At 42.1% G+C, this 25,953-nt stretch overlaps 1 protein-coding gene across 4 annotated transcripts in view; it reads left to right on the top strand.

Annotated features, from left to right (window-relative positions):
• esyt2a (extended synaptotagmin-like protein 2a) overlaps positions 1 to 25,953 on the top strand; it is a 74,565-nt gene that overhangs the window by 18,544 nt on the left and 30,068 nt on the right. For all 4 annotated transcript variants that reach the window (XM_075482760.1, XM_075482758.1, XM_075482762.1 and 1 more), the window contains exons 3-9: positions 812 to 853; positions 3,262 to 3,396; positions 3,759 to 3,835; positions 5,305 to 5,377; positions 9,132 to 9,221; positions 17,805 to 17,860; positions 24,401 to 24,521. In XM_075482760.1, coding sequence (XP_075338875.1) covers positions 812 to 853; positions 3,262 to 3,396; positions 3,759 to 3,835; positions 5,305 to 5,377; positions 9,132 to 9,221; positions 17,805 to 17,860; positions 24,401 to 24,521 — 594 coding nt within the window. The remainder of the gene's footprint in view (positions 1 to 811; positions 854 to 3,261; positions 3,397 to 3,758; positions 3,836 to 5,304; positions 5,378 to 9,131; positions 9,222 to 17,804; positions 17,861 to 24,400; positions 24,522 to 25,953) is intronic.

The raw sequence follows: 25,953 nt of genomic DNA, 5'->3' as shown, positions 1-25,953 counted from the left end.
TTCAAATATCCTTTGCCATGCAGTAAAATGCTCAGATGGGTGTGTGTGTGTGTGTGTGTGCATGTTTTTGGTCTTTTAAAAAGCAATAACTACATTTACAGTGTTGCCTGTGTGTTTGGGTGCTCTGCCAACAGAGCTGGAAAGTAAGATGATACCAAAACAAAGAGGTGAGCGTGCATTTATCTGCAGCACTTAGCTTCACATAAAGGCCTTGGTGTAATCTCAGGCATTCAGTTTGCTGAATAATTAAACACAAAGTGGAGGTTTTTACCTTTAACATGTGGTCCTAATGTCGAGTCTAACAGATTTTATATAAAACAAAAGGACAAAACAACATTCAACACAGTTCAACAGTTCAGTGAATTTAATATTCTGATTTAATTTGAATCGACATCGAACATTTAAACTTTTGATTAGGTTCAGGTAAATGTCCACCTCATGTAACCTTTGACCTCCGTACAGTTCATCTCCCCCTGACATCTGTACAGAGGAAGCCGAGCACAGTTACTCCTCTGATATATATGGAAAGCATGTTTACAGGAGTGAAGTTGTTCACAGCTCTGACACAAATAAAGAAGTGTGTTTCCCAAAATAGTTGGGATGCTGCAACCGCCTGACAATGAGGTAAAAAAAAAAAAAAAAAGGAGCTTTAACTGACCTTCAACATGTAGGACCAGGATTTTAAAACGCATGCAAATGTCTCTGCTGTAATCATATCAGACGCCAACATGGTCATGATTCCCCTGTGGAGCTTTATCTATCCGACTTGAAATCACGATTCTAACTCCAATCCGTATGTCTTTCATTCCAGGTCCATTATCCAGACGTGGAGCGGGTGGAGTGGCTTAACAAGGTACAAACACACATCATCTGTTGTGCGTGCACACACATGTTCGCCCACGGCTCCACATCATCTACAGTAGCGGCTGGCTGACAGAGGCAGACAGGTAGGGTTTATAAATAGGATCAGAATCTGGAGCTCTGAGAGAACCTGGAACCCATGATTCAACTCTGCAGAGAGGAAGATGGGGGTGGGAAGCTACAGAGAAGAGGGAGTGTTGTGCCACTGAGTGGAAACGTGTAAAATATACAGTTACAGGATATGCACGACGAGGACATACCCAAACATGATGACCGGTGTTTGCAGTCATGCTGTGTCTATTTATTCTGGACGAGCCAGTAAGACATGTATACTCCTGTCAACAATGACCATGGCTGTGTTCGAAACCGCATACTTCTCCTACTACTCCTACTACTCATACTGACTTTTTTCCCGGATGCATACTAGATTCTCCGAAATGTTGGGTATGCATCATGAGGTTACTGCTCATACTCAAACTACCCAAGATGCAACGTAACTTGACGTTGCCGATCGTCATTTCCTGTCAAAACGGCAGTTTCAAGCTAGCTACAACGAGGGTAGGTTCACTTCCTGTTTTCAAAACAAAAGCACCAATTGTATCGTAATGGCTTTCCCTATGATAAAAGGCAACGGGTATTTTATTTTGTGAAAATAATCAGAAGTGCGTTGCTCACTGTGGCTAGCTTTAGTAGCGCCGAATTCGTGGGAACAAAATTGTAAATAGCCGGTATTTTGTCAGGTTTTCAACACGTTGGGGATCTAAACGACTACTTTCTCGCCTGAAAATGTTTCAAATGTTGCTAAAGTTTACAGAGTTTAGAGCTTAAGCGAAACCAGCTTCAGGCCGGCTGATTTCGGCTCGGGCAGGAGCGAAATGCATTGTGGATAAACGCTCTGCATACTGTCTGGTCGATGAGTATGCGGTTTCGAACACAGCTGTTGATGCACCTGAGATGTGTTGACTGGTGATCAACACCAGCTGGGTTTACATCTGAGGATATAGTGAGAGCTGATCAGGGTTTTGAGAGGGTTTTTGAAACTCAGTGGGGTTACATGGCACTGAAAGGATCGGATTATTGGCTACAATAGGACTGAGTTGAGCAAGGGTAATTCTCCTTGGATATATGGCGGTGAATGAATGGGATCAGAGGCACAAAGCGTGTCATACCCCGGTATGATAGGTGGCGCTGTACCCATTCCAACTATTGCTAATAGAGCCACTTCCTGTTGACCTCTTCACCACCACCAACAACAACAAACTCAGGCATTGGAGAAAGATGGAGAACGCAGAGCAAGATGAAGCTACGTCCCTCTACATTTGGTCTGTGATGAGCTGCTTGTTGCACAAACTCGATGCCCAACGGAGCATTCTCCATCGCGTTGTTTGTTTCTTTCTGACGGCGACAACAACAGGAATATCGTCTCCTTTGACTTCCGGGTCACGACCACGGGAAAAAATCTGGAGCATGCGTAGAACGCAAAGTCTGATTCACCACGTGCTTCACCGTCTACAAGCAGGTTTAGAGTGACTTTCAATCTAGTTATCTCGGGGTCTTAATCCGATCCGATCCAATTAGTAGGTACTGGAAAACTCTTGAAATTTTGCGAGCACCACCTGCTTTCAACCGAGTTATCTCGGAGTCTTAATCCGATTAAGAGTAACTCGATTCGACCCAATTTCTTGTCAGATTAATGTGTCTACATGCACTTAATAACTCAGTTTTATTGTAATTTAGCCAATAATCCGATCCTTTCAGTGCCATGTAACCCCACTGACTGTTTCATCCAGTGGGAAGAAGACGCAGTTGGAGAGCCATTAGCTGCTAAAACTTAACGGTTGTTGGTTGAACTGTGAGCTGCAGTGTAGCACTAAAGGTCCCCACAGTCGTAGAAAACCTGGAGAAGTTATTGCACTTCAGAACGTACTGTAGCTTTTCAGGAGAAGCCGCATGACATTAAGCGATTAACGAAAGTAGACTTGATTATGTTCCGTAACAGCGTTGATGATGAATCTGTGGAGGCCATGCATGCTCATTCCTTTTTAAATTGAATCATCTCATCATATGAAGGTTAATTGACCTTGTTTAAGAAGTCACTACGTTTCAGGATCTTGAGAATACAAAGAAATCGTGTAGAATTAACTTCTTAACTTACTTATTGATTAACAAACACATCAAACTCACGAGATATTGGCCTCAAAATAAATAATTGCAGGCAGGGCTGCTCTCAGCATCTGCATCTTCTCCCCGAACCAACATAATCCATCACAAAACAAGTAAACATCGAGGTAAAGAACGCTGATGTTTCATGATTTCTAAAAAAAAAAAAAAAAAAAGCACGATGTGACACATGTGTGGAACTGATTGTCCTGCTCCGTTTTCCTCTCGTCTCTCCGTCAGACGGTGAAGCAGATGTGGCCGTTCATCTGCCAGTTTGTGGACAAGCTGTTCAGGGAAACCATCGAGCCGGCGGTGAAGGGCGCCAACCCGCATCTGAGCTCCTTCTGCTTCACCAAGATCGACATGGGCGACAAGGTGACGGAAACTAGCAGCGCGGCCACGTGTTGACGTCTGTTTAAAACATGGGGAAACGGGGCTTTAATGTTGTGTCAGGGTGCAGGTGTTTAGATCTTTCATTGTTGTTTCACTGTTTCTATTTTTATCCGTTTTTGAGCAGTTGAACTTGACGCCTCATGAACTGATTTCTCCGTTTTCTGTTTATTCAAAACAACAGAGCAGCTCTGATCTTTAATCCCAGCTGAAAAGCTGTATTCCTCTTCTTCTTTGGTTTCTTCCTCCTCATCCTAAAATCACTCTCAGTTCAGGGAACTAAAAGTCGCTCAGACTTCTTCTTCTTCTCGTGTCTCTTGTTGAACTGTTTTGTCGTGTTTCCGCAGCCAGTGAGGGTGAACGGCGTGAAGGTTTACACAGAAAATGTGGACAAGAGGCAGGTCATCATGGACCTGCAGATCAGGTAAAACTCTCTTTTATTCTCACATGAGATCCAGATCTGACTGCAGAAAAGTTCTGACCATCCTGCTGAGTTTTATTAGCAGCGAGCTGTTGTTTAAGCTGCAGAGATCGAGACATTTCACCTAATATCTGACTTTTTCTGGAAGTAAAAGCAGCAGGTCTGTAGCTGCAGCGTTCTCTGCGTAGTTTCACTGTCAGTAAATCCTTCCTCCGTCCTCCAGCATCTGTTCCTCACAGTGTTTTAAGCCTCGTCACTGAAGGAACTTTTCGAGCCAACATGGACTTCCTAACAGATGTGTGTCATGGGCAGAGGTGGGTAGAGCAGCCAAAAATTGTCCTCAAGTAAAAGTACTGTTACTTCAGAATAATATGACTCAAGTAAAAGTAAAAAGTATTCATCCAGATAATTACTTGAGTAAGAGTAAAAAAGTGCTTGGTGAAAAAACTACTCAAGTACTGAGTAACTGTTGAGTAACGTCTGATTTATTTGTTAACACAAGCATTCAATCAGACAGACAAAAATACTAAATAATCATCTTTAGGCAAATTAGAGTTCATCCAATTGATAAAATAAATTAAAATTAATTAATTATTACGAAATAGCTTAAATTAAAATAATCCAGGTAAATTCAAGTACTTCAATAAAAAATAAAATAGTCTTAGGAAATGTTTAAAACATATGTAACCTAAAAAACAAACATTCACCTATCCATGGGGAAAAAATTTATTTAGGAACATGTTACATGTTTCCTCAAGTTAGATGTTGAGTTTCTGCTGAAATGTGCGTTTGTTTTGGTTGACACAGAAGACACATAATGTAGCTGCTGTTTCTCACTCTTTGTAAGGTAAACATGCTTTCAGTATGAGGCCTCGTCTGTGTCTTCATTTTCCACCGTTGATTCTGACATTTTTCATCTGTTTCTTTGTTTGTTTGCTACGACTGCTAATGCTAAAGCTAACCCGTCCCGCCGCTGAGATTGAGTACGGTCAAAATAATGAGGCGTAGAATACCAAAGAGGTAAGAAGAAAAGTAACCAGCTCATTGTAGCCTAAAGTAGCGGAGTAAGAGGACAGTTTCTGCTGCACATATCTACTCAAGTAAAAGTAAAAAGTATAGTGATTTAAAACTACTCCTAGAAGTATCATTTTTTCTAAAACTTACTCAAGTAAATGTAACTCGTTACTACCCACCTCTGGTCATGAATTCATCTGTGATGCTTGTGCAGAACATCTCCATGGTGACAGATGTGAATGAATCTGCCTCCGTCTGCAGAATTGATGAGCTTTTTCTAAAACAGAGATTACATTGTGTGTCCATGAGCTTCAGTCGGAGCCGGCGGGTCCGAGAGGCCCGGAGAGAAGGAAGAAAGTGCCGTTCTGTATCTTAACAATCAATGCACAACGTCCTCGTGCACTTATTCCAAGCTGTCAATCCCCATCTGTTATGTTTCTTCCAACTTCTTCTCTCAGTTTTGTCGGGAACACGGAAATCGACGTGGACATCAAGAAGTACTACTGCAGGGCTGGGATCAAAAGTATTCAGGTACGGCTGCAGTGTGGGGACCCCTGTGGGTCGTTTTTATCAACCAGGTGCACTTATGGGACTCTGATTTCTCTCTCCTGCCATATTTACCATATTTACTTGTAATGTGGCCATTTTTCCCCATTTCTCTGACGTTTTAATGGATTTCCCTTTATGTCTCACCCATGACTTGGTCCTTGTTGGAACATTTAAACTAAATTCAGATATTTTAAGGGATTCTTTCATGTTGAGAAAACAGTTTGCTGATGTTTAACATTGAACTTAATTAAACAGACTAATGAACCCACTGCGTATTATTTAACCCTTCATTGATATTGCATTTCTCTTCATGTCTCACCTCTGTTTTAACATTTAAATGAGTGATAAAACACAACCCATGACTTGGTCCTTCTGCCCCTACAGACATTTGCAGAGATGGTTTAGATTTATCAGATGAAACAAACTTTACTTCATGGGGACAAAGGTGGTCGATAATTCAACATAAAATATAACAAAATGATTCTTTCCTGAGGAGAAATAGTCAGATGTTGCATCTGAGGTGGGATTTCTGTACTTTCTCTCCTTGTTTTGTTGTTGTAAAGTAACCATAACAACAGGATGCACATATTTATTGGCTCTTATGTGTTAGTTTTTTCTTGTATTATCACATAATTCAGTCTGTAAAGAGTCAGAAAATAGAAAACTGTCTCAGTATCAGCCCCTCAATATAAAGACAAATATATATATCAAAATATCCATCTTTGAGTTTCAGATGCTGGAAACAGCCGATTTATTTGTTTTCTTACCCCCAATATCTTAAAAATAATCTCGTCAGCTCCAGTTTATTCCATCAGAGTAAGGAGTCCAATGCATGTTGGAACATTTACACTAAATTCAGATATTTTAAGGGATTCTTTCCTGTGGTGAATTGCGTATTATTGAACCCTCCCTCCCCTCTTAGTAACGCTGATAAATGAGCATGTTTCAGCTGTGGCCTCTGAATTAACCTCTGCAGAGGCGGTTTTTACATAACGTGTTGACCCAGGACTGATAAAGACGGCGTTATCCACTCAGCTGCCGGCGCAGAAACTGGCCATATTTGCTGTTCAGAGATCAGTGGGCCAGTGAGAGTGAGCGCAGAGACGACTCGGCAGAATTTATCGAGAGAAACGGCCGCACGGTCAATATTTACCTCTTGTGTTGGGCTTTGATTTTTTTATAGCTGCAGTCTGGGGCCGTGTGTCGGCTCACTAGCTGCCGGAGAAATACGCTGCTCAGACACGGAAGACGTGAGCTTAAATCACATGAATCCTCTTTTTATTTTCCTTTTTAAATCGCTGTCATGTCTTTTTATTTATAGAGCTCTCCTTCCCAGGGGGCCTCTGATGGGTCATTATCAGCTGCACATCATTTATAAAGCATCCTTCAGGCAGAGAAAACAGATTCTCAGTCTTTCCACTGAGCAAACTGCTGGTTTTTACTCACAGCAAAGCTGCATCCAAATTTGGTGCTGCAGCCGGGCGGTCTACATGTCTGAGCTTTGAGTCACTGCAGCATGAGAAATGCGTGGACCTGCACCAGCTTTCCCTGGTTTGGGACTCGTGTCCTGATAGGGTTGCGTTAGGTGGATACTTTCTGTGATCTTTACTGGTGTTTTACTTAAGTTAACCAACAAATAGTTGGTTCTGTTCAGCTTTATGGTCTTTTACACACATTTTCATCCATGTTTCATGTTAGGCAAGGCAAGGCAAGTTTATCTGTACAGCACAATTCAACTACAAGGCGATTCAAAGTGCTTTATAGATACATTAAAACAGTAGAAATAAAAAGCCTGATTTAAATTTTAAACAAAAAAGAAAGAAATAAGAACAATAGATAAAATCAGGAGTTAAAATGTGATTAAGTTTTGAAACTCAAGCTTCAGATTTGGAGCTTTATCCAAAAGCAGCTGAAAATAGGTGTGTCTTCAGCCTGGACTTAAATACACTGAGTGTTCCAGCTGATCTGAGGCTTTCTGGGAGTTTGTTCCAGACATGTGGAGCATAGAAGCTGAATGCAGCTTCTCCACGTCTGGTTCTGACTCTGGGAACTGATAGAAGACCGGATCCAGATGAGCTGAGGGGTCTGGAAGGTTCATACTGGGTTCTGAGGCAAGACCCTGTGGGCATGTTAGGAGTGGTCTCATCTCACTGATAAATTAAGAATATCTGTCTGTCTGTCTGGGATGAGGCCGGTGTTGTTCTCATTGTTCTGAGTGAGAGAAAGACCTTTAGAGATGTCGTCTCCTTAGAAAATACACACCAGGGTTGTTTCCGTGAGCTGGTTTGGAGCAGTTGAGGATATATATTCCGTAGTAGGTTGCAGCTGGTTGTACTAACAGCCTTTTACGTTGTACTCTTAAGGTTTCTTTTTACTTTTTTAAATAATACAAGCATTCGCCACCGCTTATAAATAAAGCCTGTTTAAAAATAGGCCGAAGAAGTGGGTGCTTCTGATAAAATACAGGGATTTATGTCTTCAGTCTTGAACGATTCAACAGATTTAAGCTTATGTGTTCTTATCGGGGCAGTTAAACATTCTTTTATTCAGGAAATACCACAAAAACTATTGTTTTTTTTGTCACCATGTGTTATGTCAGTTGTCCCGTTCTCTGATGCTCTTCTGTATTTTAAAAAGGTTAAAGGGGAAATACTGTAATCGATCCTTTTCCCAAGCACTCGGAGCACTTAATTGAGAGAAACGCCTGTATCTTGGTGCATTTGGTTGATTATAGTTCTGAATTCGACAGGTCAGACCTTTTAAAGAAATCTGAATCATTGAAGGAAATCCCAATCTGTGCGTCTCTACATCAAACTGAAGACACGGTGCCGGATGTTTTCGCCTTCTTTCAGCTAGTTTAACATCTGCGAGGGCACTGCTTTCATGACTGATTGCAGAAGTCTGTGACTCCTCTGGCTTGTTGCATGGCCACGTGGGCTTAAAGGGATAGTTCGCCTCTTTTGACATGAAGCTGTATGACATCCCATGTTAGCAATATCATTTATGAACATTTTCTTACCCCCTGCTGCGTCCTGTGAGCCGAGTTCCAGCCTCGTTTTGGCGTAGACGAAGGTAGTCCGGCTAGTTGGCTGGGGTTTAAAAAATAAAGCGTTTTGTTTCTCAAAACAATATGCGTTCAACAGAGTAATACATTTGCATCACAAAATCCAGAAAAAGTCAGACCTCACAATCGCTTGCCGCTATTTCTCTCCACCTTCATATCAATGCGGGTTATGTAAACTGTGCAGACCGAGCAGTAAACACCGTAACAGGTGCGGCTATCGCTAGGTGGCTAAACGCATTGATATGAAGGGAGGCAAAAATAGCGCCAAGAGATTGTGAGGTCTGACTTTTTCTGGAGAACGATTTTGTGATGCAAATGTATTACTCTTTTGAACGCATATTGTTTTGAGAAGCAAGACGCTTTATTTTTGTGACCCCAGCCAACTAGCCGGACTACCTTCATCAACACCAAAACGAGGCTGGAACTCTGCTCACAGGACGCAGCAGGGGGTAAGAAAATGTTCATAAATGATGTTGCTAGTATGGGATGTCATACAGCTTCATGTCAAAAGAGGCGAACTATCCCTTTAAGAGGGGTCAGACGCAGTCACAGAGAGTCCCGTCGGTACGACCAGGACCCGGAGACGCTCCGAGGTCTCCGATCGACTCCAGAAGTCAACAGCAGGGAAAACACCAAGCGGTAACTGATTGAGGATGTTTCCTTTCCGTGCAGCTCCATGGAGTGATGAGAGTGGTGATGGAGCCTCTGCTGGGGGACATGCCGCTGATCGGAGCCCTGTCCGTCTTCTTCCTCAAGAAGCCTGTGAGTACTTTGACCTTTGACCTCAGACATGTTTTTTTATGAATTAACTAATTTACCGTTTCTTTGGGATTCTGCCACCTGACTGAAAGGGATGAATGGTATTGCTTATGAACACCTCAAAAAAATTTAAATGTACTTTATTTATACAGCCCTTTACAGACGATCCTTACGGTGTACCAAAGTGCTTTACAGCAGGTAATAAATAAAGAGAAGAAGAAGTAAAAACTAGGGATGGGCGAGTTAACTCGTTATTATCGCGTTAACTCGTTAGTTATTTAACGGCGATAAATATTTTATCGCGCATTAACCCAGTTATTTTGTGTTTTTTTTTTTTTTAAATAAAATTTTTTGGGGCTTTTGTGCCTTTAATGGATAGGAAAGTTCAGAGAGACAGGAAGCAGGGGGCAGAGAGAGGGGGAACGACACGCAGCACAGGGCCGTCCGTTGCAAGACTCGCCAGCTGCAGCGAGGACTATAGCCTCTTGTACAGTGGAGCGAGGCTTCTACATAAAAACTACAGAAAGATGCTGATGTTAAAAGTGTGTTTGCACAACAAATGTTATGGCACTTTCATTCATATGGCAGCACATTTAAAATAAAACTAAATGCTAAAAGCTATACACTACTTTTGGATTCATTTTTCGCGATTAATCGGGGAAATCATGTGATTAATTAGATTTAAAATTTTAATCGTTTCCCAGCCCTAGTAAAAACAAATAAAAACAATTTAAAAAAAAAAAAAAAAAAAAAAACGGTGAAAGCAATAAAATATAACAAAATCGAATAAGATAAAAGTGCCATCATACTACTGGGTATTAAAAGCAATCCTAAATAAGCAGGTTTTTAGCCTAGATGTGAAGAGGCCCAGGTCAGAAATAAGACTCAGCTGGACAGGGAGCTTATTCCAGAGCCTGGGGGCAGCTTTGGGAAAACGCTCGCTCACCCCAGGGTTTGTATTCTGACCTGGGCACTGCCAGCAGAAACTGATCTGTTGACCTCAGAGCTCTACCAGGACTGTTAAAAGCTCAGATAAATACGATGGGGCGAGGCCGTTAAGAGCTTTAAAAACAAACATTAAAAGGATGCTTTGTCTATGTGATGCTTCATGTTTCTGAAGCTTTCTGCCAACACAGACATGATGTTAGCTGAGTTTTAATTGGGTATCAGAATCAATACGTTGGCCAATACATCGGCTTTAACCAATATTTGCCCAACGAATGACATCAACCGGTGTTGGTGGCCAGTATTAATCTGGTGTTCCTGGGAGGTATTGTAATACATCTGACTTTTTTCCTCTGATGACAACAGGCTAAAGATGACTTCAGGTCATGATGCATACTGCATCGTTGCCCTGGCTTTAAAGGGAAAATACATGAGAAAAACGATCCGCTGCCGGCCCATAAGTTCACAGTCGATGCATCTCTAGTTTAATTGACAACATTCAGTGACACTGACCCGTCACTAAGCCGTCAGAGCATGTATTTGGCCCCTTTTTGCACTTTGCAGTTCTACAAAACTGAGCTCCTGTTCTTTATCAGTGCATTCCCTCTTTCCTTCCTGTGCTCCAGGAAGGTTTATCATCCAGATTCAGGCCTTGATGCAGAGGCCCAGAGGAAACTAATCTCAATCAGAGGACTTCAACATAAACATGAAATTATCCCGCCTTCAGGAAACACGTATTCTCAGTCTGAAATCATTGGAAGGAGGCGTTTAGGCTGTGACTTGATCCGGGAAGGAAGAGTGTTTTTCCTCTTTCATTGGATGTTCGATGAGGTGTGAGGATCACATCTAATAAAATCTTCAATATGTGACTCAACATTCTTTCTTAAAGGGATAGTTCGCCTCTTTTGACATGAAGCTGTATGACAATGCATACTAGCAATATCATTTATGAACATTTTCTTACCCCCTGCTGCGTCCTGTGAGCCGAGTTCCAGCCTCGTTTTGGTGTTGATGAAGTTAGTCCGGCTAGTTGGCTGGGGTTTAAAAAATAAAGCGTCTTGCTTCTCAAAACACTATGCGTTCAAAAGAGTAATACATTTGCATCACAAAATCGTTCTCCAGGAAAAAGTCAGACCTCACAATCGCTTGGTGCTATTTTCTCTCCCTTCGTATCACTGCGTGCTGTGTAGACCGTGCAGACCGAAGCGCAGACCGCGCAGCAAACACCGTAACAGGCGCGGCTGTCAGCAGGCCGTTTTAGGTGGTTTTAAAAGGGGACGAAAATGTCCCTTTTTAGAAATTAAGTTGTTTTAAATCAGGTATGAGGGTTGAACAAGTTCATGAAAGAGGAAGTATGTTAACGAAGGACAATGAGGGATAAATATATGAATAGAATAGGGTTTATTGTTATATTGTAATTTAATTAGTATATGGTATACATTTATTTATGGGTATATATATATATATATATATATATATATATAGGTGTATTGTAGTTAGGATATTTACAAACTGAAGAGTAGTTTAAAAAGGGCTGGGAAACTAAGAAAGTATTGTACTTCTTCCCATTCCTTTTTCGAACAATGTGCGGTGTTTTGTTTTGTATTAGCACTTTATGTGATTGAATTTGAATTTAAATTTTTTTAATTTCTCTTTTTCTTTCTTTTGTATGTACAAATAGTTACATACATTTTCTTTTTTATACATGTTCGAAAATAAAAATCAATCAATCAATCTCCTGCAACGTTCATGTGAAACGATGTGAGACCAACGAATTGAGCTCCTTTTAGACGCTTGGCTGAGCAGAGCAGTGCACGTACCGACGCATTATTGTGGTAACTCCATTGTTCGAACGCTGAGATTAGGGAAAGTGTAGACGTAGACGTTCCAGATGTAATTGGAAGACTTGTTAACCAGGTAATTCAGCTTGAGTAAGCTGTGAAAAATGTCAGGCTTCGGGAGAGTTTTGTCCATAAAGTCTCCTGGCAGATTAATGCCTCCCACACTGACAGCAGGACTTAATTCTGAGCCACAAAGAAGAAGGCTTTTAACATGATGCAAGTCTTTGGTGACAGTACCCAGAAGGATTTGTTGTATTCTCAGGCCGCGGTTAAAGAGAGAACCACACTAAACTGTGAATACACGCCCAACTTCCTCACTTCTTTCCTCTGAGTGACCAGGAACAACCAAATAATGAGGATGACTCATTTCTCGTGCGAGCGTTGGAAAAGAACTGCTGCTGCGGATCGGCCGATGCATCACCCACAGAGTGTCGGTGCTGCTTTGTGGTTCTTTGGCTGCTGGCGGTGTTTCTCCACCCTGCTCCTCCCTGTGAGCCGCAGTCGTGTTGTGACAGGATGCCTGAACGCAGGTTTGACAGCTGTGGTCTAACAGTGAGACTCACCAGGAAGTGGAATAGCGTTGTCACTCGGTATCGCTCTGAGTTTCCTTCTTCCTTTCTTTATTTTTGCTCTTTATTTGAATGCAGTCTTGAGGCATGGTTGGTGTCTGGGTTTGTTACACCTCCCGAGTCCTGACTTATGTTCAGAGGTGGGTAGAGTAGCCAAAAATTGTACTCAAGTAAAAGTACTGTTACTTCAGAATAATATGACTCAAGTAAAAGTAAAAAGTAGTCATCCAGATAATTACTTGAGTAAGAGTAAAAAAGTGCTTGGTGAAAAAACTACTCAAGTACTGAGTAACTGCTGAGTAACGTCTGATTTATTTGTTAACACAAGCATTCAATCAGACAGACAAAAATACTAAATAATCATCTTTAGGCAAATTAGAGTTCATCCAATCAATAAAATAAATAAAATCAATTAATTAATTACAAAATAGCTTAAATTAAAATAATCCAGGTAAATTCAAGAACTTCAATAAAAAATAAGAGACTTAGGAAATGTTTAAAACATATGTAACCCATATGTAACCTAAAAAACAAACATTCACCTATCCATGGGGGAAAAAAAAATAATTAAGGAAACTTACCGCTACATGTTTGATCAAGTTAGATGTTGAGTTTCTGCTGAAATGTGCGTTTGTTTTGGTTGACACAGAAGACACATAATGTAGCTGCTGTTTCTCACTCTTTGTAAGGTAAACATGCTTTCAGTATGAGGCCTCGTCTGCGTCTTCATTTCCCACCGTTGAGTCTGACATTTTTCATCTGTTTCTTTGTTTGTTTGCTACGACTGCTAATGCTAAAGCTAATCCGTCCCGCCGCTGAGATTGAGTATGGTCACGTGACCAGACTGCACGGCTACGTTTGTTGGCTGCTGTGCTCTGCTTTGAACGAAGAAAGTTTGCCAAAGTCGGACTCTTTTCTGTACAAATACACATTAAAAAAAAGAGCTTCTTTATTTCCATATAAAGGTGTGTGGTGTGTTTAGCAGTTTATTTAGTCGGATCAGAGCTTTGCTGCATTTTCTGTCTGTACTTAAAAAGTAAAGGATCCATCCTGACTGGACTTTTTGGAGGGTTTGGGTTTCTCCTGGTAACACAACTGACACGGCTTTAATGCAGATTTGAATCTAATCTCTTGGTAAATTGTGGTTCTCTTCTGATTTGTTCACGATCTCTGACGACTTGACCAGTTACTGCAGAAAACTGCTAACGAGTCGTCTTCGTTAGCTTCGCTCAGGCGCCTCCAGAAGAAGCTGGAGTGACAAAATAAGCAACTCTCAACATGTAGATGATCCAAATAATTTGTATTTATCATCTTTGTAAACCAAACCTGGTTCATTGTCCTGCTTCAGACCGAAAGTAAAAGATTAGATACAGAAATCTCTGACATTTATGTCCGTATGAAGAATGCACTTGAACACATTTGCATCCTCTTCATGTAGAAGTTGGTGTGTTCTCAGAGCTGTTCTGTGGAATCCCCCGTCTGCTTATCTGCTCTTCCTGTGCCAGGCTGGCAGAGCCTCGCTGTGGTCGAACATGAACTATATGAGAAGCGCTAACTCAGCCGGATATTTGCATTCTCTGTTCAATGATCTCTTAGCATAAGGTTTATGTAAAGAAGCTTTTAGCTCAGTGATGTAGTTCGGTTTCGGAAGGCTTTTATGCAGTTTTTATGTATTATTTCTGGATATTTCAGCAGCTTAACGTGCTTCTTACAACAACTTCCAGGGTCTAACATCATCATCATCAGCCTCTTTTCTAACCTTTTACAGCTTCAGTCCCTTTTTTAAACTGTCTCACAGTTTTTTGGGGCTGTAGCTCAGGAGGAAGAGCCGGCGGAAGGAATTTCGTTCTGATAACTGTCCTTCCCCAGGGGAACTGTTTCAGTTTGCATTCACACATGAGTCGGGACCTTGATAGAGACTGATGCGACGCAACCGTCTGCGACAGCGACGTGTTACTTTAGCGCCACATTCAACAACAAAACGGAACAAAACAAAACCCGCGAAAAGTAAGGAGAGAAGAAAAAAACACCCCCAAGAAGCTAACATGGAGGGCGATGTTCCCCAGTTCCTGTATGTGCGAATGAGGGGAAAAAACGGCCCCGTTCCTGCAAAGGTTATAGGAACTGCAGAAGGTTCCTACAGTGGGAATGCGGCTAAAGACGTGCTGTGTGAGTGTGGCGTGTAGTGTTGAAGCACAAACACTGAGTCGTGTGCGCCGACGCCACAGTAACACAAAAGAAAAGCAGGTGGTTCCAACTAAAGCAGGGGTGTCAAACTGGTCCATGAAAGGGCCGTGTGGCTGCAGGTTTTTGTTTCAACCCTGCAACAGCACAGCTGACTTGTTTCTATGAAGTTCAAGAAACACTTATATTAACAATTACAAATTAATTATACACAATTAAATTTTTTAATGTCCATTCGTCCATGGCTTGTAAATTTCGTCTTGTCTTAGTCTCGTTAACGAAAATAATTTTTTATTCTGGTCATATTTTTATTTTCTGGAAGCAATTTTGTGCGTCATCGTCACGGGAAAAAGGGGCGAACTAAAGGCCTCGTTCACGCTCCTTTATGGCGAGTGGGTCGGCGTGATTCTGAGGGCCGTCCCAGCAGGAGTCTGGTGGCTGTCTGGGAACTACATGTGCAGTGTGTGTGTGTTGCTGCTCTCACAGTATAAAACATTTATTTCTTCTCTGCAGTTCCCATCCATTTGTTCGCTCTCTGAACATCGGTTTGTTCCGGTTACTGGGGGGAAACCCTCCCTCTCTCTGTCGGGTCCGGTTGCCGCTGCCTGTTCACGCCATTTCAGCTTCATCCAGACCATAACCTATTTTTAAGAACGGGGCTTTGTGTCTCCTTTCTCCAGCAAAAAGATGGCTAATGGTGTCACTCTGCTCCTGAGTGTGCTGCCTCTCAGATGCTAACATACTTATAAGCCAATACTTTTCCCATATACACGAGCGTTATCCTTGCTTATACTTTAAAGTGTGCAGAGCTTAGCTGGTCTGAACGACGGTTCCTCCCACTGATTCAGCAGCTGCTGATGGTTTGTATCTCCTCTGCTCTCTGAGCCACTTCTGCCAGCTTCCTCCGTACAGCTGCTTCTTTCTGCAGCTGCCGGTAGGACTGCAGTCTGGTCGCAGTCGTCGTGGTTCTAAGTGGATGTCGGGGTGTGTCAGGAATGCGTGCGGTTGCTCTGTCAAGGCAGGGCCGAGGTCATGTGATCACTGGCATCTGTTTATCAGCAGCGTTGCACAAAAACAACCAAGCTGAACTTAATGAAGCTTTGCACACACGGTTTTTGAGGAAGAAGACATTGAGTTTGGTATAAATCATCTTTTTTTAGGAGAATACGCAGGTTATAACTGGCAGAATCTCCACCATGACACCTCAGATGACCCACTTATCAGGATACAGGCCCAATAACTGGGTTAGAAAACCAGGTTAAGCTCCTACTCTGAACATGATAATCCTGACTGAGAAACCTCACTTTTTTTTTTTTTTTTTAAAAGTATGTAGCATGTAATGGCCAAGTTGGAGCAGAGTGACATCCAGAAGTAATAAAGGCAATCGGAGCCTTGTGCTTTAAGACTCGTTTGTCCTTGTTTGTTCTTGGTTTAACTCGGGCAAACAGCAGTTTTGTCACATCTAAAAGCAGCGTCATGATCCCGAGCCGGTAACGGGTGAGAATAATAACAAAACACGGGTTCTTCATGCAGTTTTTAACCTTAAAATGTTGCCTTGTTTCAAACAAACTCACAGCATGAACTCTGTGAGATAATCTGCCCCGTGTTACCTTTTTAAAGACTCAGATCCACACGAAACCGCATACTGCATACTGCATACTACATACTACATACTTCCATACTCATCGATCAGACAGTATGCAGAGAGTTTACCCACAATGCATTTTGCTCCTGCCCGAGCCGAAATCAGCCAGCCTGAAGCTGATTTCACTTGATCTCTAAACTCTGTAAACTTTAGCAACATTTGAAACATTTTCAGGTGAGAAAGTAGTCGTTTAGATCCCCAACGTGTTGAAAACCTGACAAAATACCGGCTATTTAATTTAATTTTGTTCCGACAAATTCGGCACTACTAAAGCTAGCTGCAGTGAGCAACGCATTTCCGGTTATTTTCACAAAATAAAATACCCGTTGCCTTTTATCATAGGGAAAGCCATTACGATACAATTGGTGCTTTTGTTTTGAAAACAGGAAGTGAACCTACCGTCGTTGTAGCTAGCTTAAAAATGCCGTTTTGACAGGAAATGACGATCGATGACGTCACGTTCTGTTGCATCTTGGTTAGTTTGAGTATGAGTACTAACCTCATGATGCATACCCAACATTTCGGCGAATCTAGTATGCATCCGGGAACCTCTTGCTTACTCAAACTCGCATACTAACTCAAAAAGTTAGTGGGAGTAGTAGGAGTAGTAGAAGAAGTATGCGGTTTCGAACACAGCCTAAGATCATAAAGAAGACGTTTGTTTCGTGAAATAAAAGATTAAATTTATGTCTCATGATGCTCACATTAGAGTGCATTGAATATTTCATCCCGCGTCATAGATCTCCAGTCTCACGGCTGGTTATTTGTTAATGTAATGTAATTTCCTCGCCTCTGCACACACTTCCTGTCTGCATCCTTCTTAACCCGATCGGCTCGGCTGTATTGATGATCAGATCGATCGAATCAGACACACGGCTCCTCCAGGGCTGTCGCTGCTCTGCTGACTCACGATGCAGAGATTGTTGGAGAAGTTTTAACATCTGCATACATCCTCCCTGCCAGCATTTCTAACTGAATAACTGCACCGTTTGGGCTGCTTTGATGCCAGAACGGGACACAAATCTCTTTCTCTCACAGACCACTGAAATCAGTTCACCTTGTTAACCGGCTGTTGTAAAAATGATGAATCCTAAACTGTTCTCTGGGAACATTTCCCAACAAATCCTCACATATGCAGATTCAGAGGCATTTCAATTGGACAAATCTTTTCTAAAAACCCAGTTAATCCTGCAGAGCTCCTATCTGAAAACATCTGTTGAATATTTCTCTGTCACCAAAGATGATTTTGCTGTTCCTGCTTTGGCATCTCTGGGTCCAACATTAGTCCCTAAAAGCCTGGGTGTTTGATTATGTTTGCATTTTATTATGAATATGGGTCAGGTTTTACATCCAAGAACCCGTTTGTTTCTGTTTTAAGTCGCATTTCTTCTCGGTCTTCCAGATGCTGGACATCAACTGGACAGGACTCACAAACATGCTGGATATTCCCGGCGTCAAGTAAGTAACTGCATGTGTCCGTAGCGCCTTTCTCCCATTCTGAAGTCTTCCAGAAATGCTAATGTACGGTGCTTTTTGCATCACATCTGCCACACTCAGTGGGGTTACATGGCACTGAAAGGATCGGATTATTGGCTAAATTACAATCGGACTGAGTTATTAAGTTCATGTAGACACCTTAATCTGACAAGAAATTGTATCGGATCGGATTAAGACCCCGAGATAACTCTGTTGAAAGTCAAATTAAACGTGTTTGCAGACGGTGAAGCACGTGGTGAATTAGACTTTGCGTTCTGCGCATGCTCCAGATGTTTTCCCGGGGTCGTGACCCGGAAGTCGAAGGAGACGATATTACTGTTGCTGTCGCCATCAGAAAGAAACAAACAACGCGATGGAGAATGCTCCGTTGGGCATCGAGTTTGTGCAACAAGCAGCTCATCACAGACCAAATGTAGAGGGACGTAGCTTCATCTGGCTCTGCGTTCTCCATCTTTCTCCAAAGCCTGAGTTTGTTGTTGTTGTTGGTGGTGAAGAGGTCAACAGGAAGTGGCTCTATTAGCAATAGTTGAAATGGGTACAGCGCCACCTATCATACGGGGGTATGACATGTTTTGTGCCTCTGATTCGATTCATTCACCGCCATACATCCAAGGAGAATTACCCTTGCTCAAGTCATTCTTATTGTAATTTATCCAATAATCTGATCCTTTCAGAGCCATGTGACCCCACTGAGTGATGGGAGGATGGACAACCTGCTGCTGTGGATTACGTGTAAAAGTGACATTTAAAGCACGTTTAAAAACTAAGTGGAAGATTGTTTTTAAAAAAAAAAAAAGAAATCGGGAAAAACTGCACTTGTTGTTCTTTGAGGTTTTAATGTGTGAAAATGTGCAAAAACGTCTCGTTCTGAATGTTGTTCCAATGATGTTTCAGCTTCAACGCACAGAGGACCGCTATCTGTCACGTTTTTATCCTTCTAAAACAGTACTGTCGTCATGGTGATGCAGTGTGAGAGCTGAGGAGTTGCACACTGTTGATGTAAAAAGACCCACATATTTATTTACTTTGTGGAAAATGAGTGTAAATAATGAGGAAACGAACAGCCAGTCAGATTAGCTCTGATCTCTGCCAGATCTGTTGCTGTACTTAGAGCCGCGCTGCTTGACTCGAGGTAAACAAACTCACTTCGGATGTTATTTGTACAGCGCTGCTGAAAGTCTTTTTTTTTTAATAGTTGATCTCATCGAGCTGCACAAATTGCAGTTTTCTCGGCCATTTCTTATCGTTTTTAGTAAAGCAGCCGTTTTAAAACATTGTTAAAGTGTCGACTTCACAGCTGTTGCTACAAATGGAATCAAATGCCGATTGGCTGAAAGTTTGCTCGAGCTGGGAAGGAGCCAACGGCCCAAAAAAAAACATAAAGGGCAAATATCCACAGGTGGAAAACAATGACAGCAGCTGCTCTGGACAGCATTCAGTGTTCGACACTTAGTTTCACTCCATCGCAGGTCCGTCCACCTTGGCTTTTGCCTCTTCCACAGCAGAGCAAAGCTAAAGGACCAACAACAGTGCTAACACAACTAAGATCAGCTCACAGCTCAGATTGTTGCAGATATTCATGAGACTGCCCCGTAGGTAGCACCAAAACACAGTTTATAGAGAACAATAATCAGCCCCTAAGCTGGGCTGTGTTCGAAACCGCATACTACATACTTGCAAACTGCATACTCATCGATCAGACAGTATGCAGAGCATTTACCCACAATGCATTTCGCTTGTACCCGAGCCGAAATCAGCCGGCCTGAACCTGATTTCGCTTAAGCTCTAAACTCTGTAAACTTTAGCAACATTTGAAACATTTTCAGGCGAGAAAGTAGTCGTTTAGATCCCCAACGTGTTGAAAACCTGACAAAATACCGGCTATTTACAATTTTATTCCCACGAATTCGGCGTTACTAAAGCTAGCCGCAGTGAGCAACGCACTTCCGGTTATTTTCACAAAATAAAATACCCGTTGCCTTTTATCATAGGGAAAGCCATTACGATACAATTGCTTTTGTTTTGAAAACAGGAAGTGAACCTACCCTCGTTGTAGCTAGCTTGAAACTGCCGTTTTGACAGGAAATGACGATCGATGACGTCACGTTACGTTGCATCTTGGGTAGTTTGAGTATGAGTAGTAACCTCATGATGCATACCCAACATTTCGGCCAAGCTAGTATGCATCCGGGAACTAATCGCTTTCTCAAACTCGCATAATAACTGAAAAAGTTAGTAGGAGTAGTAGGAGCAGTAGGAGAAGTATGCGGTTTCGAACACAGCCCTGGTGTATGAATGATGCATTCACTGGACTGGAAAAAGATAGTATTTTGAACAGCCTGATCTGTCTGCAGTCAACCTGCTGAGCAATCTGCACATCCCTGCTCAGTTTTTCACCTTTAATTTCTGAAATTTTATCACAGAAATAGTCTCCCCAGCAACCTAAAACTAGCCTTGATTAAATCTGAGTGACTGCTTTTTTTTTTTTTACAATCTGTTTTCTGTTTAACAATCGATTCCTGCTCTAACATCTTTCTAATTTCACAAGTTAAACCATAAATAGGACCGCGAACAGAAAGCGGGTAAAATGGGTAAAAAAGACCACTAAAAGCTGTCCAGTCTTCAGTTTTAAGACCTGTTAGTGTGAAACACTAACTACTACTACTCCTACTAACTTTTTCAGTTATTATGCGAGTTTGAGAAAGCGAGAAGTTCCTGGATGCATACTAGATTGGCCGAAATGTTGGGTATGCATCATGAGGTTACTACTCATTCTCAAACTACCCAAGATGCAACGTAACGTGACGTCGTCGATCGTCATTTCCTGTCAAAACGGCAGTGTGAAACACTAACAGGTGTCATTGCTTCTTTTATCTTTTAAATCTGTGCAGAAAGGGATTTACTGAGAAATCAGAGGATATATATTGCAGATTTAAACATCCCATTGTTTTCAGGAACTTGCAAGCAAGCTGTTCTGTACGGTTTATGTCCAGCTGTAGCGGTACTCTTCCCTTTAAGAGCATCTCATAAGAGATGGAAGTTCAGAGCTAGCGGAGTGTCTCTATCAGAGGGTGTTTGAGTCTCTTTGGGCTTGCGTTTAAAAACCTGAGGCTCGTCCTGATATCGTCGAACGCAAATGTGTTGAAGCCTCTCTTATTCACATGTTCTCTTATGCCCAAGTCTTCCAAAAACATTGGAAAGGGGTTTCTCAGACCCTGTCTGACATATTAAATGTCAAACTGGAAGCAGATCCTCTGGTTTGCTTTGTTTTGGGTCACTGGAGAGTAGGCACGTTCATCTGCAGGAGGAAAAATAACCTCCTTTATTTCCTCTATCGGGCTCAGCAGAAGAGGTTCTGACCCACACATTCATGCGGAAAGGTTTGCAGGTATCATATCCTGCTTAAAAGAAGAACTAATCTTATACTCGCTGATGCAACCTCAGTTGGGTTTGTTTTGTTGTTGCCGTGTTTCCTGTTTACATCCGCCGCTTTGTTTATGAGGACCACCGACTCAGTTCTGCAAAAACCTTTGACTTGGAGTTAAAACACACCTACAGCAGCGTGACCTGAAGGCAGAGATGGGGACTCAAGTCACTGTGACTTGGACTCGAGTCACTGTTTTGATGACTTGCGACTTGACAAAAAATAAAAGACTTGAGACTTGACTCGGACTTGGAAGTTAAAGACTTGGGACTTGACTTGACTTGAGACACGATGACTTGAATGACTTGAGTGTTATTCAGTTCATGTTTTCAGTTTGAATATAAAATAAATAATTAAAAAAATAATTTCGATTACCCGGTAGGAGCGCAGGCTGAGAATGGCGTCATGATTGGATCCCTACCCTGTCAATCAGTCATGTCCTCTCTGCATAGCTTAAGTGTTTATTGGAGAGTATAAACTCAAAATAAACTCATGTCAGCGGGAGGGGGACCGAGAGTCGTTGTCTTCGGCTTTCATAATCACCATTTTGACGGCAAAAGACGAACAGCACAGTGCAAGACACAGTGCAGGACATGCGGCATCAACATCTCAGACGGCTATAGACGACAACTTTGTTCGTCATTTGAAGATCCATTCTGACCAGTAAATGCTCGTCAAATTAGCTAATATTATCCTGTTAGCCTAGTTGGTGGTTAGCTAACGTTAGCTTGATATGATACGGGGTGGACAGGTTGGACACATTGGCCAATGATGTTTACTGACAGTTACTTATATCTTTGTCTTTTCACTTTATTAAGATCAGATTCTGCAGGTAAAATTGCAATAATAAGGTGAGCTGACTTTGACTTTGACTTGCCCAAGAAAAAATTACTTGAGACTAACTTTAGACTTGCACATGTGTGACTTGGTCCCATCTCTGCCTGAAAATGGCGGCCACACCCCCCTCCTCCTCCCAGGGCGTTGTTAGCAGACTGCTGCGTGATATTCCTAAAAACTCCTCCCTGCAAAATGTAGCTCTCCTTGTTCAACGAGTTTGAAGTAAACCACCTGTGTGAGTGTGTGTGCCCTGCCCCACCCTCCTCTTCCTGTGTTTGTATGAGGCCACTCACATTTCCTCAAAGACGATTTGCATTTTGCCCTAAAACAGCAAGAAAACCTGAAGCCACCTTCAGAAGGAACAGCAGCTTTTCTTCCACACACACACTGAGTCTAATATAAAAACAAACTCCTTTTATAGGCATGCTGGGACATGTGGAAATCTCATTGGGTTTTTTAATGCTGAATGTAGTTTTGTGCTTATTAAGTGAGCAGATCAGGACTCAGCATCCAGTTCTCTCAGAGGTTTTCTTTGGATGTTTTATCACTCGTTTTCAGGCCTTGTGCAAGACTGTTGTCAGAGGAATGTGGTTTTGTTTGTTAAGGCGCTTAACTCTGGCCGATGAATCCTTCAAGCATGAAACATGCATCAAACTCAAGGGACAAACCAGTGTTGTGTCCACACATAACAGGCAATTTAGCAAAGAAGCCGTTTTAAACTGGATCTTTAGGCACTTTGTTCCCAAAGACACGTCATTTGTTCCCATTTCTTGAGTTGCATCTCTGAAAAACAGCTTCATAGTTTCAACTTTTTTGTACATTTACGTTAAAACTGCTTTCAGTTACCAAAAGAGTCAAATTAATATATGAAATTCAGTTCTAAAAAAAATCCTATTCCCAAAAAATGAATGTTATCACGTCTAAAAGTGGAAAAGTAGGAAAAAAAACAGACAATAATAAGAATTATATGTTATACAACATAATGAAAAAGTAAATAAGATTCAATTTAAAGCTTAAAAAAGGAATATAAGATGTAATCTAATGACTAATTATGGAACAATTAATATAAATTAAATGATTAAACTGCTTTATGCCACCAGAAATGAATAATCTAGAAGCTCTTTGTGGGTTTTAGACTGGAATTAAGATTTCTTCCCATTTCTTTAGCTGCATGTGTGAAAAACAGCAAAGATAACAGTGTGACAGACAGAAAACAGGATTTCTGCAGCAACAAGGTGATTCCCAAAGAGCTGTTAGCTGAAAACTTGGCATATCTCAGCATGGGGTGCAGTGTGTCCTTAAAACATTTGAGGAAACTGGACAAGTGGAGGACAGAAGAAGAAGTGTCAGGCCTAAAGAACTATCTACAGCAGATGAACAGGATCTGAAAGTGATGTCCTTAAGAAAGAGGAAAAACTCCAGCAAAGACCTGACACAGGAGCTGAGAGATGCATCTGGAACTTCAGCTGATCCATCTGCTGTTGGCCCAAGCCTCATCAGAAATGGGCTCCATGGAAGGGTGGCTGTCAGGAAGCCGTTCTTAAGGAAGGGAAACAGGGAGAAAAGGCTGAGCTGTGCCAAAGGACACAAGAAGTGGGCTGAAAATCAGTGGCAGCAGGTCTGATGGAGGGATGAATCCTCCCCAGAGCCCGGAGCTCAACATTACTGTCTGAGAGGGTTCAGGCTGAGTTGGAGGATAAAGGAGCTCAGGCCAGATATTTACTTTAATAACTGTTGCCTTACATGCTGCAGATTTTTACACAGTCCTGAGTCTGACCCAGAATCAGATGCTGCAGAATGATTAATGTTGTAGTAAAGCCACAGCTGCAGGACGCTGCTGCCACCTAGAGGAAAAGAGTTGAAATGGCAGAGGAATGTTTATGCTGTATATAAAACCTGTTTTTACTCACGTTCATCCCTCAACTTTTATTTTAAAGAAAATAAAAGTTGGCCCACATTTTGCCTTCTGATGTCTTTTCATTGCAGAGATGATAAATGGGAGCTCGTAATGTTATTCTTGCCAGAGATGGTGTCTCAGTTCCCCACAGGGGGGAAAGTTTTAACTGGAAATGAGTAGAAATCATTCAGAAAGCATCTGCTGGTGATGTGAAGCCTGAAAGAACAGCAGCAGGGGTTTAATCTACAGATGATTCTGTTCTTTTTGCATCGGCCGCTCATCTTTTACGTGTTTCTCCACCTCCACTTTCCTGTCCCTCCCTCCCTCCCTCCTTCTTTCTCAGCGGTTTGTGCGACAACATCATCCAGGACATCATCTACAGCTACTTGGTGCTGCCCAACCGCCTCACCATCCCTTTGGTGGGAGAGGCTCGGCTGGCCCAGCTCCGCTTCCCCGTTCCCAAGGTAACGTATCCACACATGCACCAAGAAAACACGCCGAAGGCCTGAGCACGTGGGGACGGAACAGTGCCCGCCACAACAGTGCACGCCACAACAGTGCACGCCACAACAGTGCCCGCCACAACAGTGCCCGCCACAACAGTGCCCGCCACAACAGTGCACGCCACAACAGTGCACGCCACAACAGTGCACGTCACAACAGTGCACGCCACAACAGTGCCCGCCACAACAGTGCACGTCACAACAGTGCACGTCACAACAGTGCACGCCACAACAGTGCCCGCCACAACAGTGCCCGCCACAACAGTGCACGTCACAACAGTGCACGTCACAACAGTGCACGTCACAACAGTGCACGCCACAACAGTGCCCGCCACAACAGTGCACGCCACAACAGTGCACGCCACAACAGTGCACGCCACAACAGTCCGTCCTGTTATTACACCGGCAGCAACTGGGCTCCTTAAAAGAAACCCGACAGAAAACAATATTTTTTCAGTTTCGTCCCTCCCTCCCTCCCTCCTTTCTTTCCTTTCCGTTCATTCCTCCCTCCCTCCCTCATTTCCTCCCTCCTTTCTTTTCTTTCCTCCTTTCCTCCCTCCTTTATTTCCTTTCCTTCCCTCCCTCCTTTCCTCCCTCCTTTCTTTCCTTTCCTTCGCTCCCTCATTTCCTCCCTCCTCCCTCCTTCCTTCCTCCCTCCTTTCTTTCCTTTCCTTCGCTCCCTCATTTCCTCCCTCCCTCCCTCCTTTCCTCTCCTTTTTTTATAGAATCGCGGCCTCATATCAAACATATTTGCAAAATAGATGAGCAGAGAAACATCTGGAGCCACAATACTGTCACTAAATCCTGTTTCAGTGCCCGTCTCAGAAGGTTTTTCAGAATCAGAATGCCTTTAAATCTCATTGTACATGGTACAGTGAGATTTAAAGCCACCAAAACAGTGCAAAGAGAAAATAAAATTTTTTTTAAATATATATAAGTATGTACAATAAGGGAAGGGTGTAAGATGTAACAGTTTTTCTCACGGTAAATAAAATAAATAGAATAAAATATGGTATTAGTGGTGATAGATAAATAAGGTGTAAGATTCATTTAACAAAGGATTTTCATAATGTAAAAGTAATTCTGTGTTTTATAGTTAGTTTTATGTCCCACTAAATGTTGCCTGGTAATACAAGGTTGGAATTTTACAGGACGTTTAAGCTCTGCTTATTCAGAAAATGTTTGTGGAAGTCATTCAACTGCTTTCAAAACATGAATCAAAATATGAAATATTAGGATACAGGTCGTTTAGGCCAGGCTACCTGAGCAGCTGAAATCTTTATTATTGTACATTCGTTATTATAAGATATAAGTCAGCTCTACTGGTCTGTCTGGGTAGCCTACATATCAATGGTAAATTATTTAATAACCAACTTTAGTGTGGAAACGTTTT

This window comes from Odontesthes bonariensis, chromosome 14, assembly GCF_027942865.1.
Source record: "Odontesthes bonariensis isolate fOdoBon6 chromosome 14, fOdoBon6.hap1, whole genome shotgun sequence".
Classification (NCBI taxonomy): domain Eukaryota; kingdom Metazoa; phylum Chordata; class Actinopteri; order Atheriniformes; family Atherinopsidae; genus Odontesthes; species Odontesthes bonariensis.
This window is presented reverse-complemented; position numbering and strand designations above follow the sequence as displayed.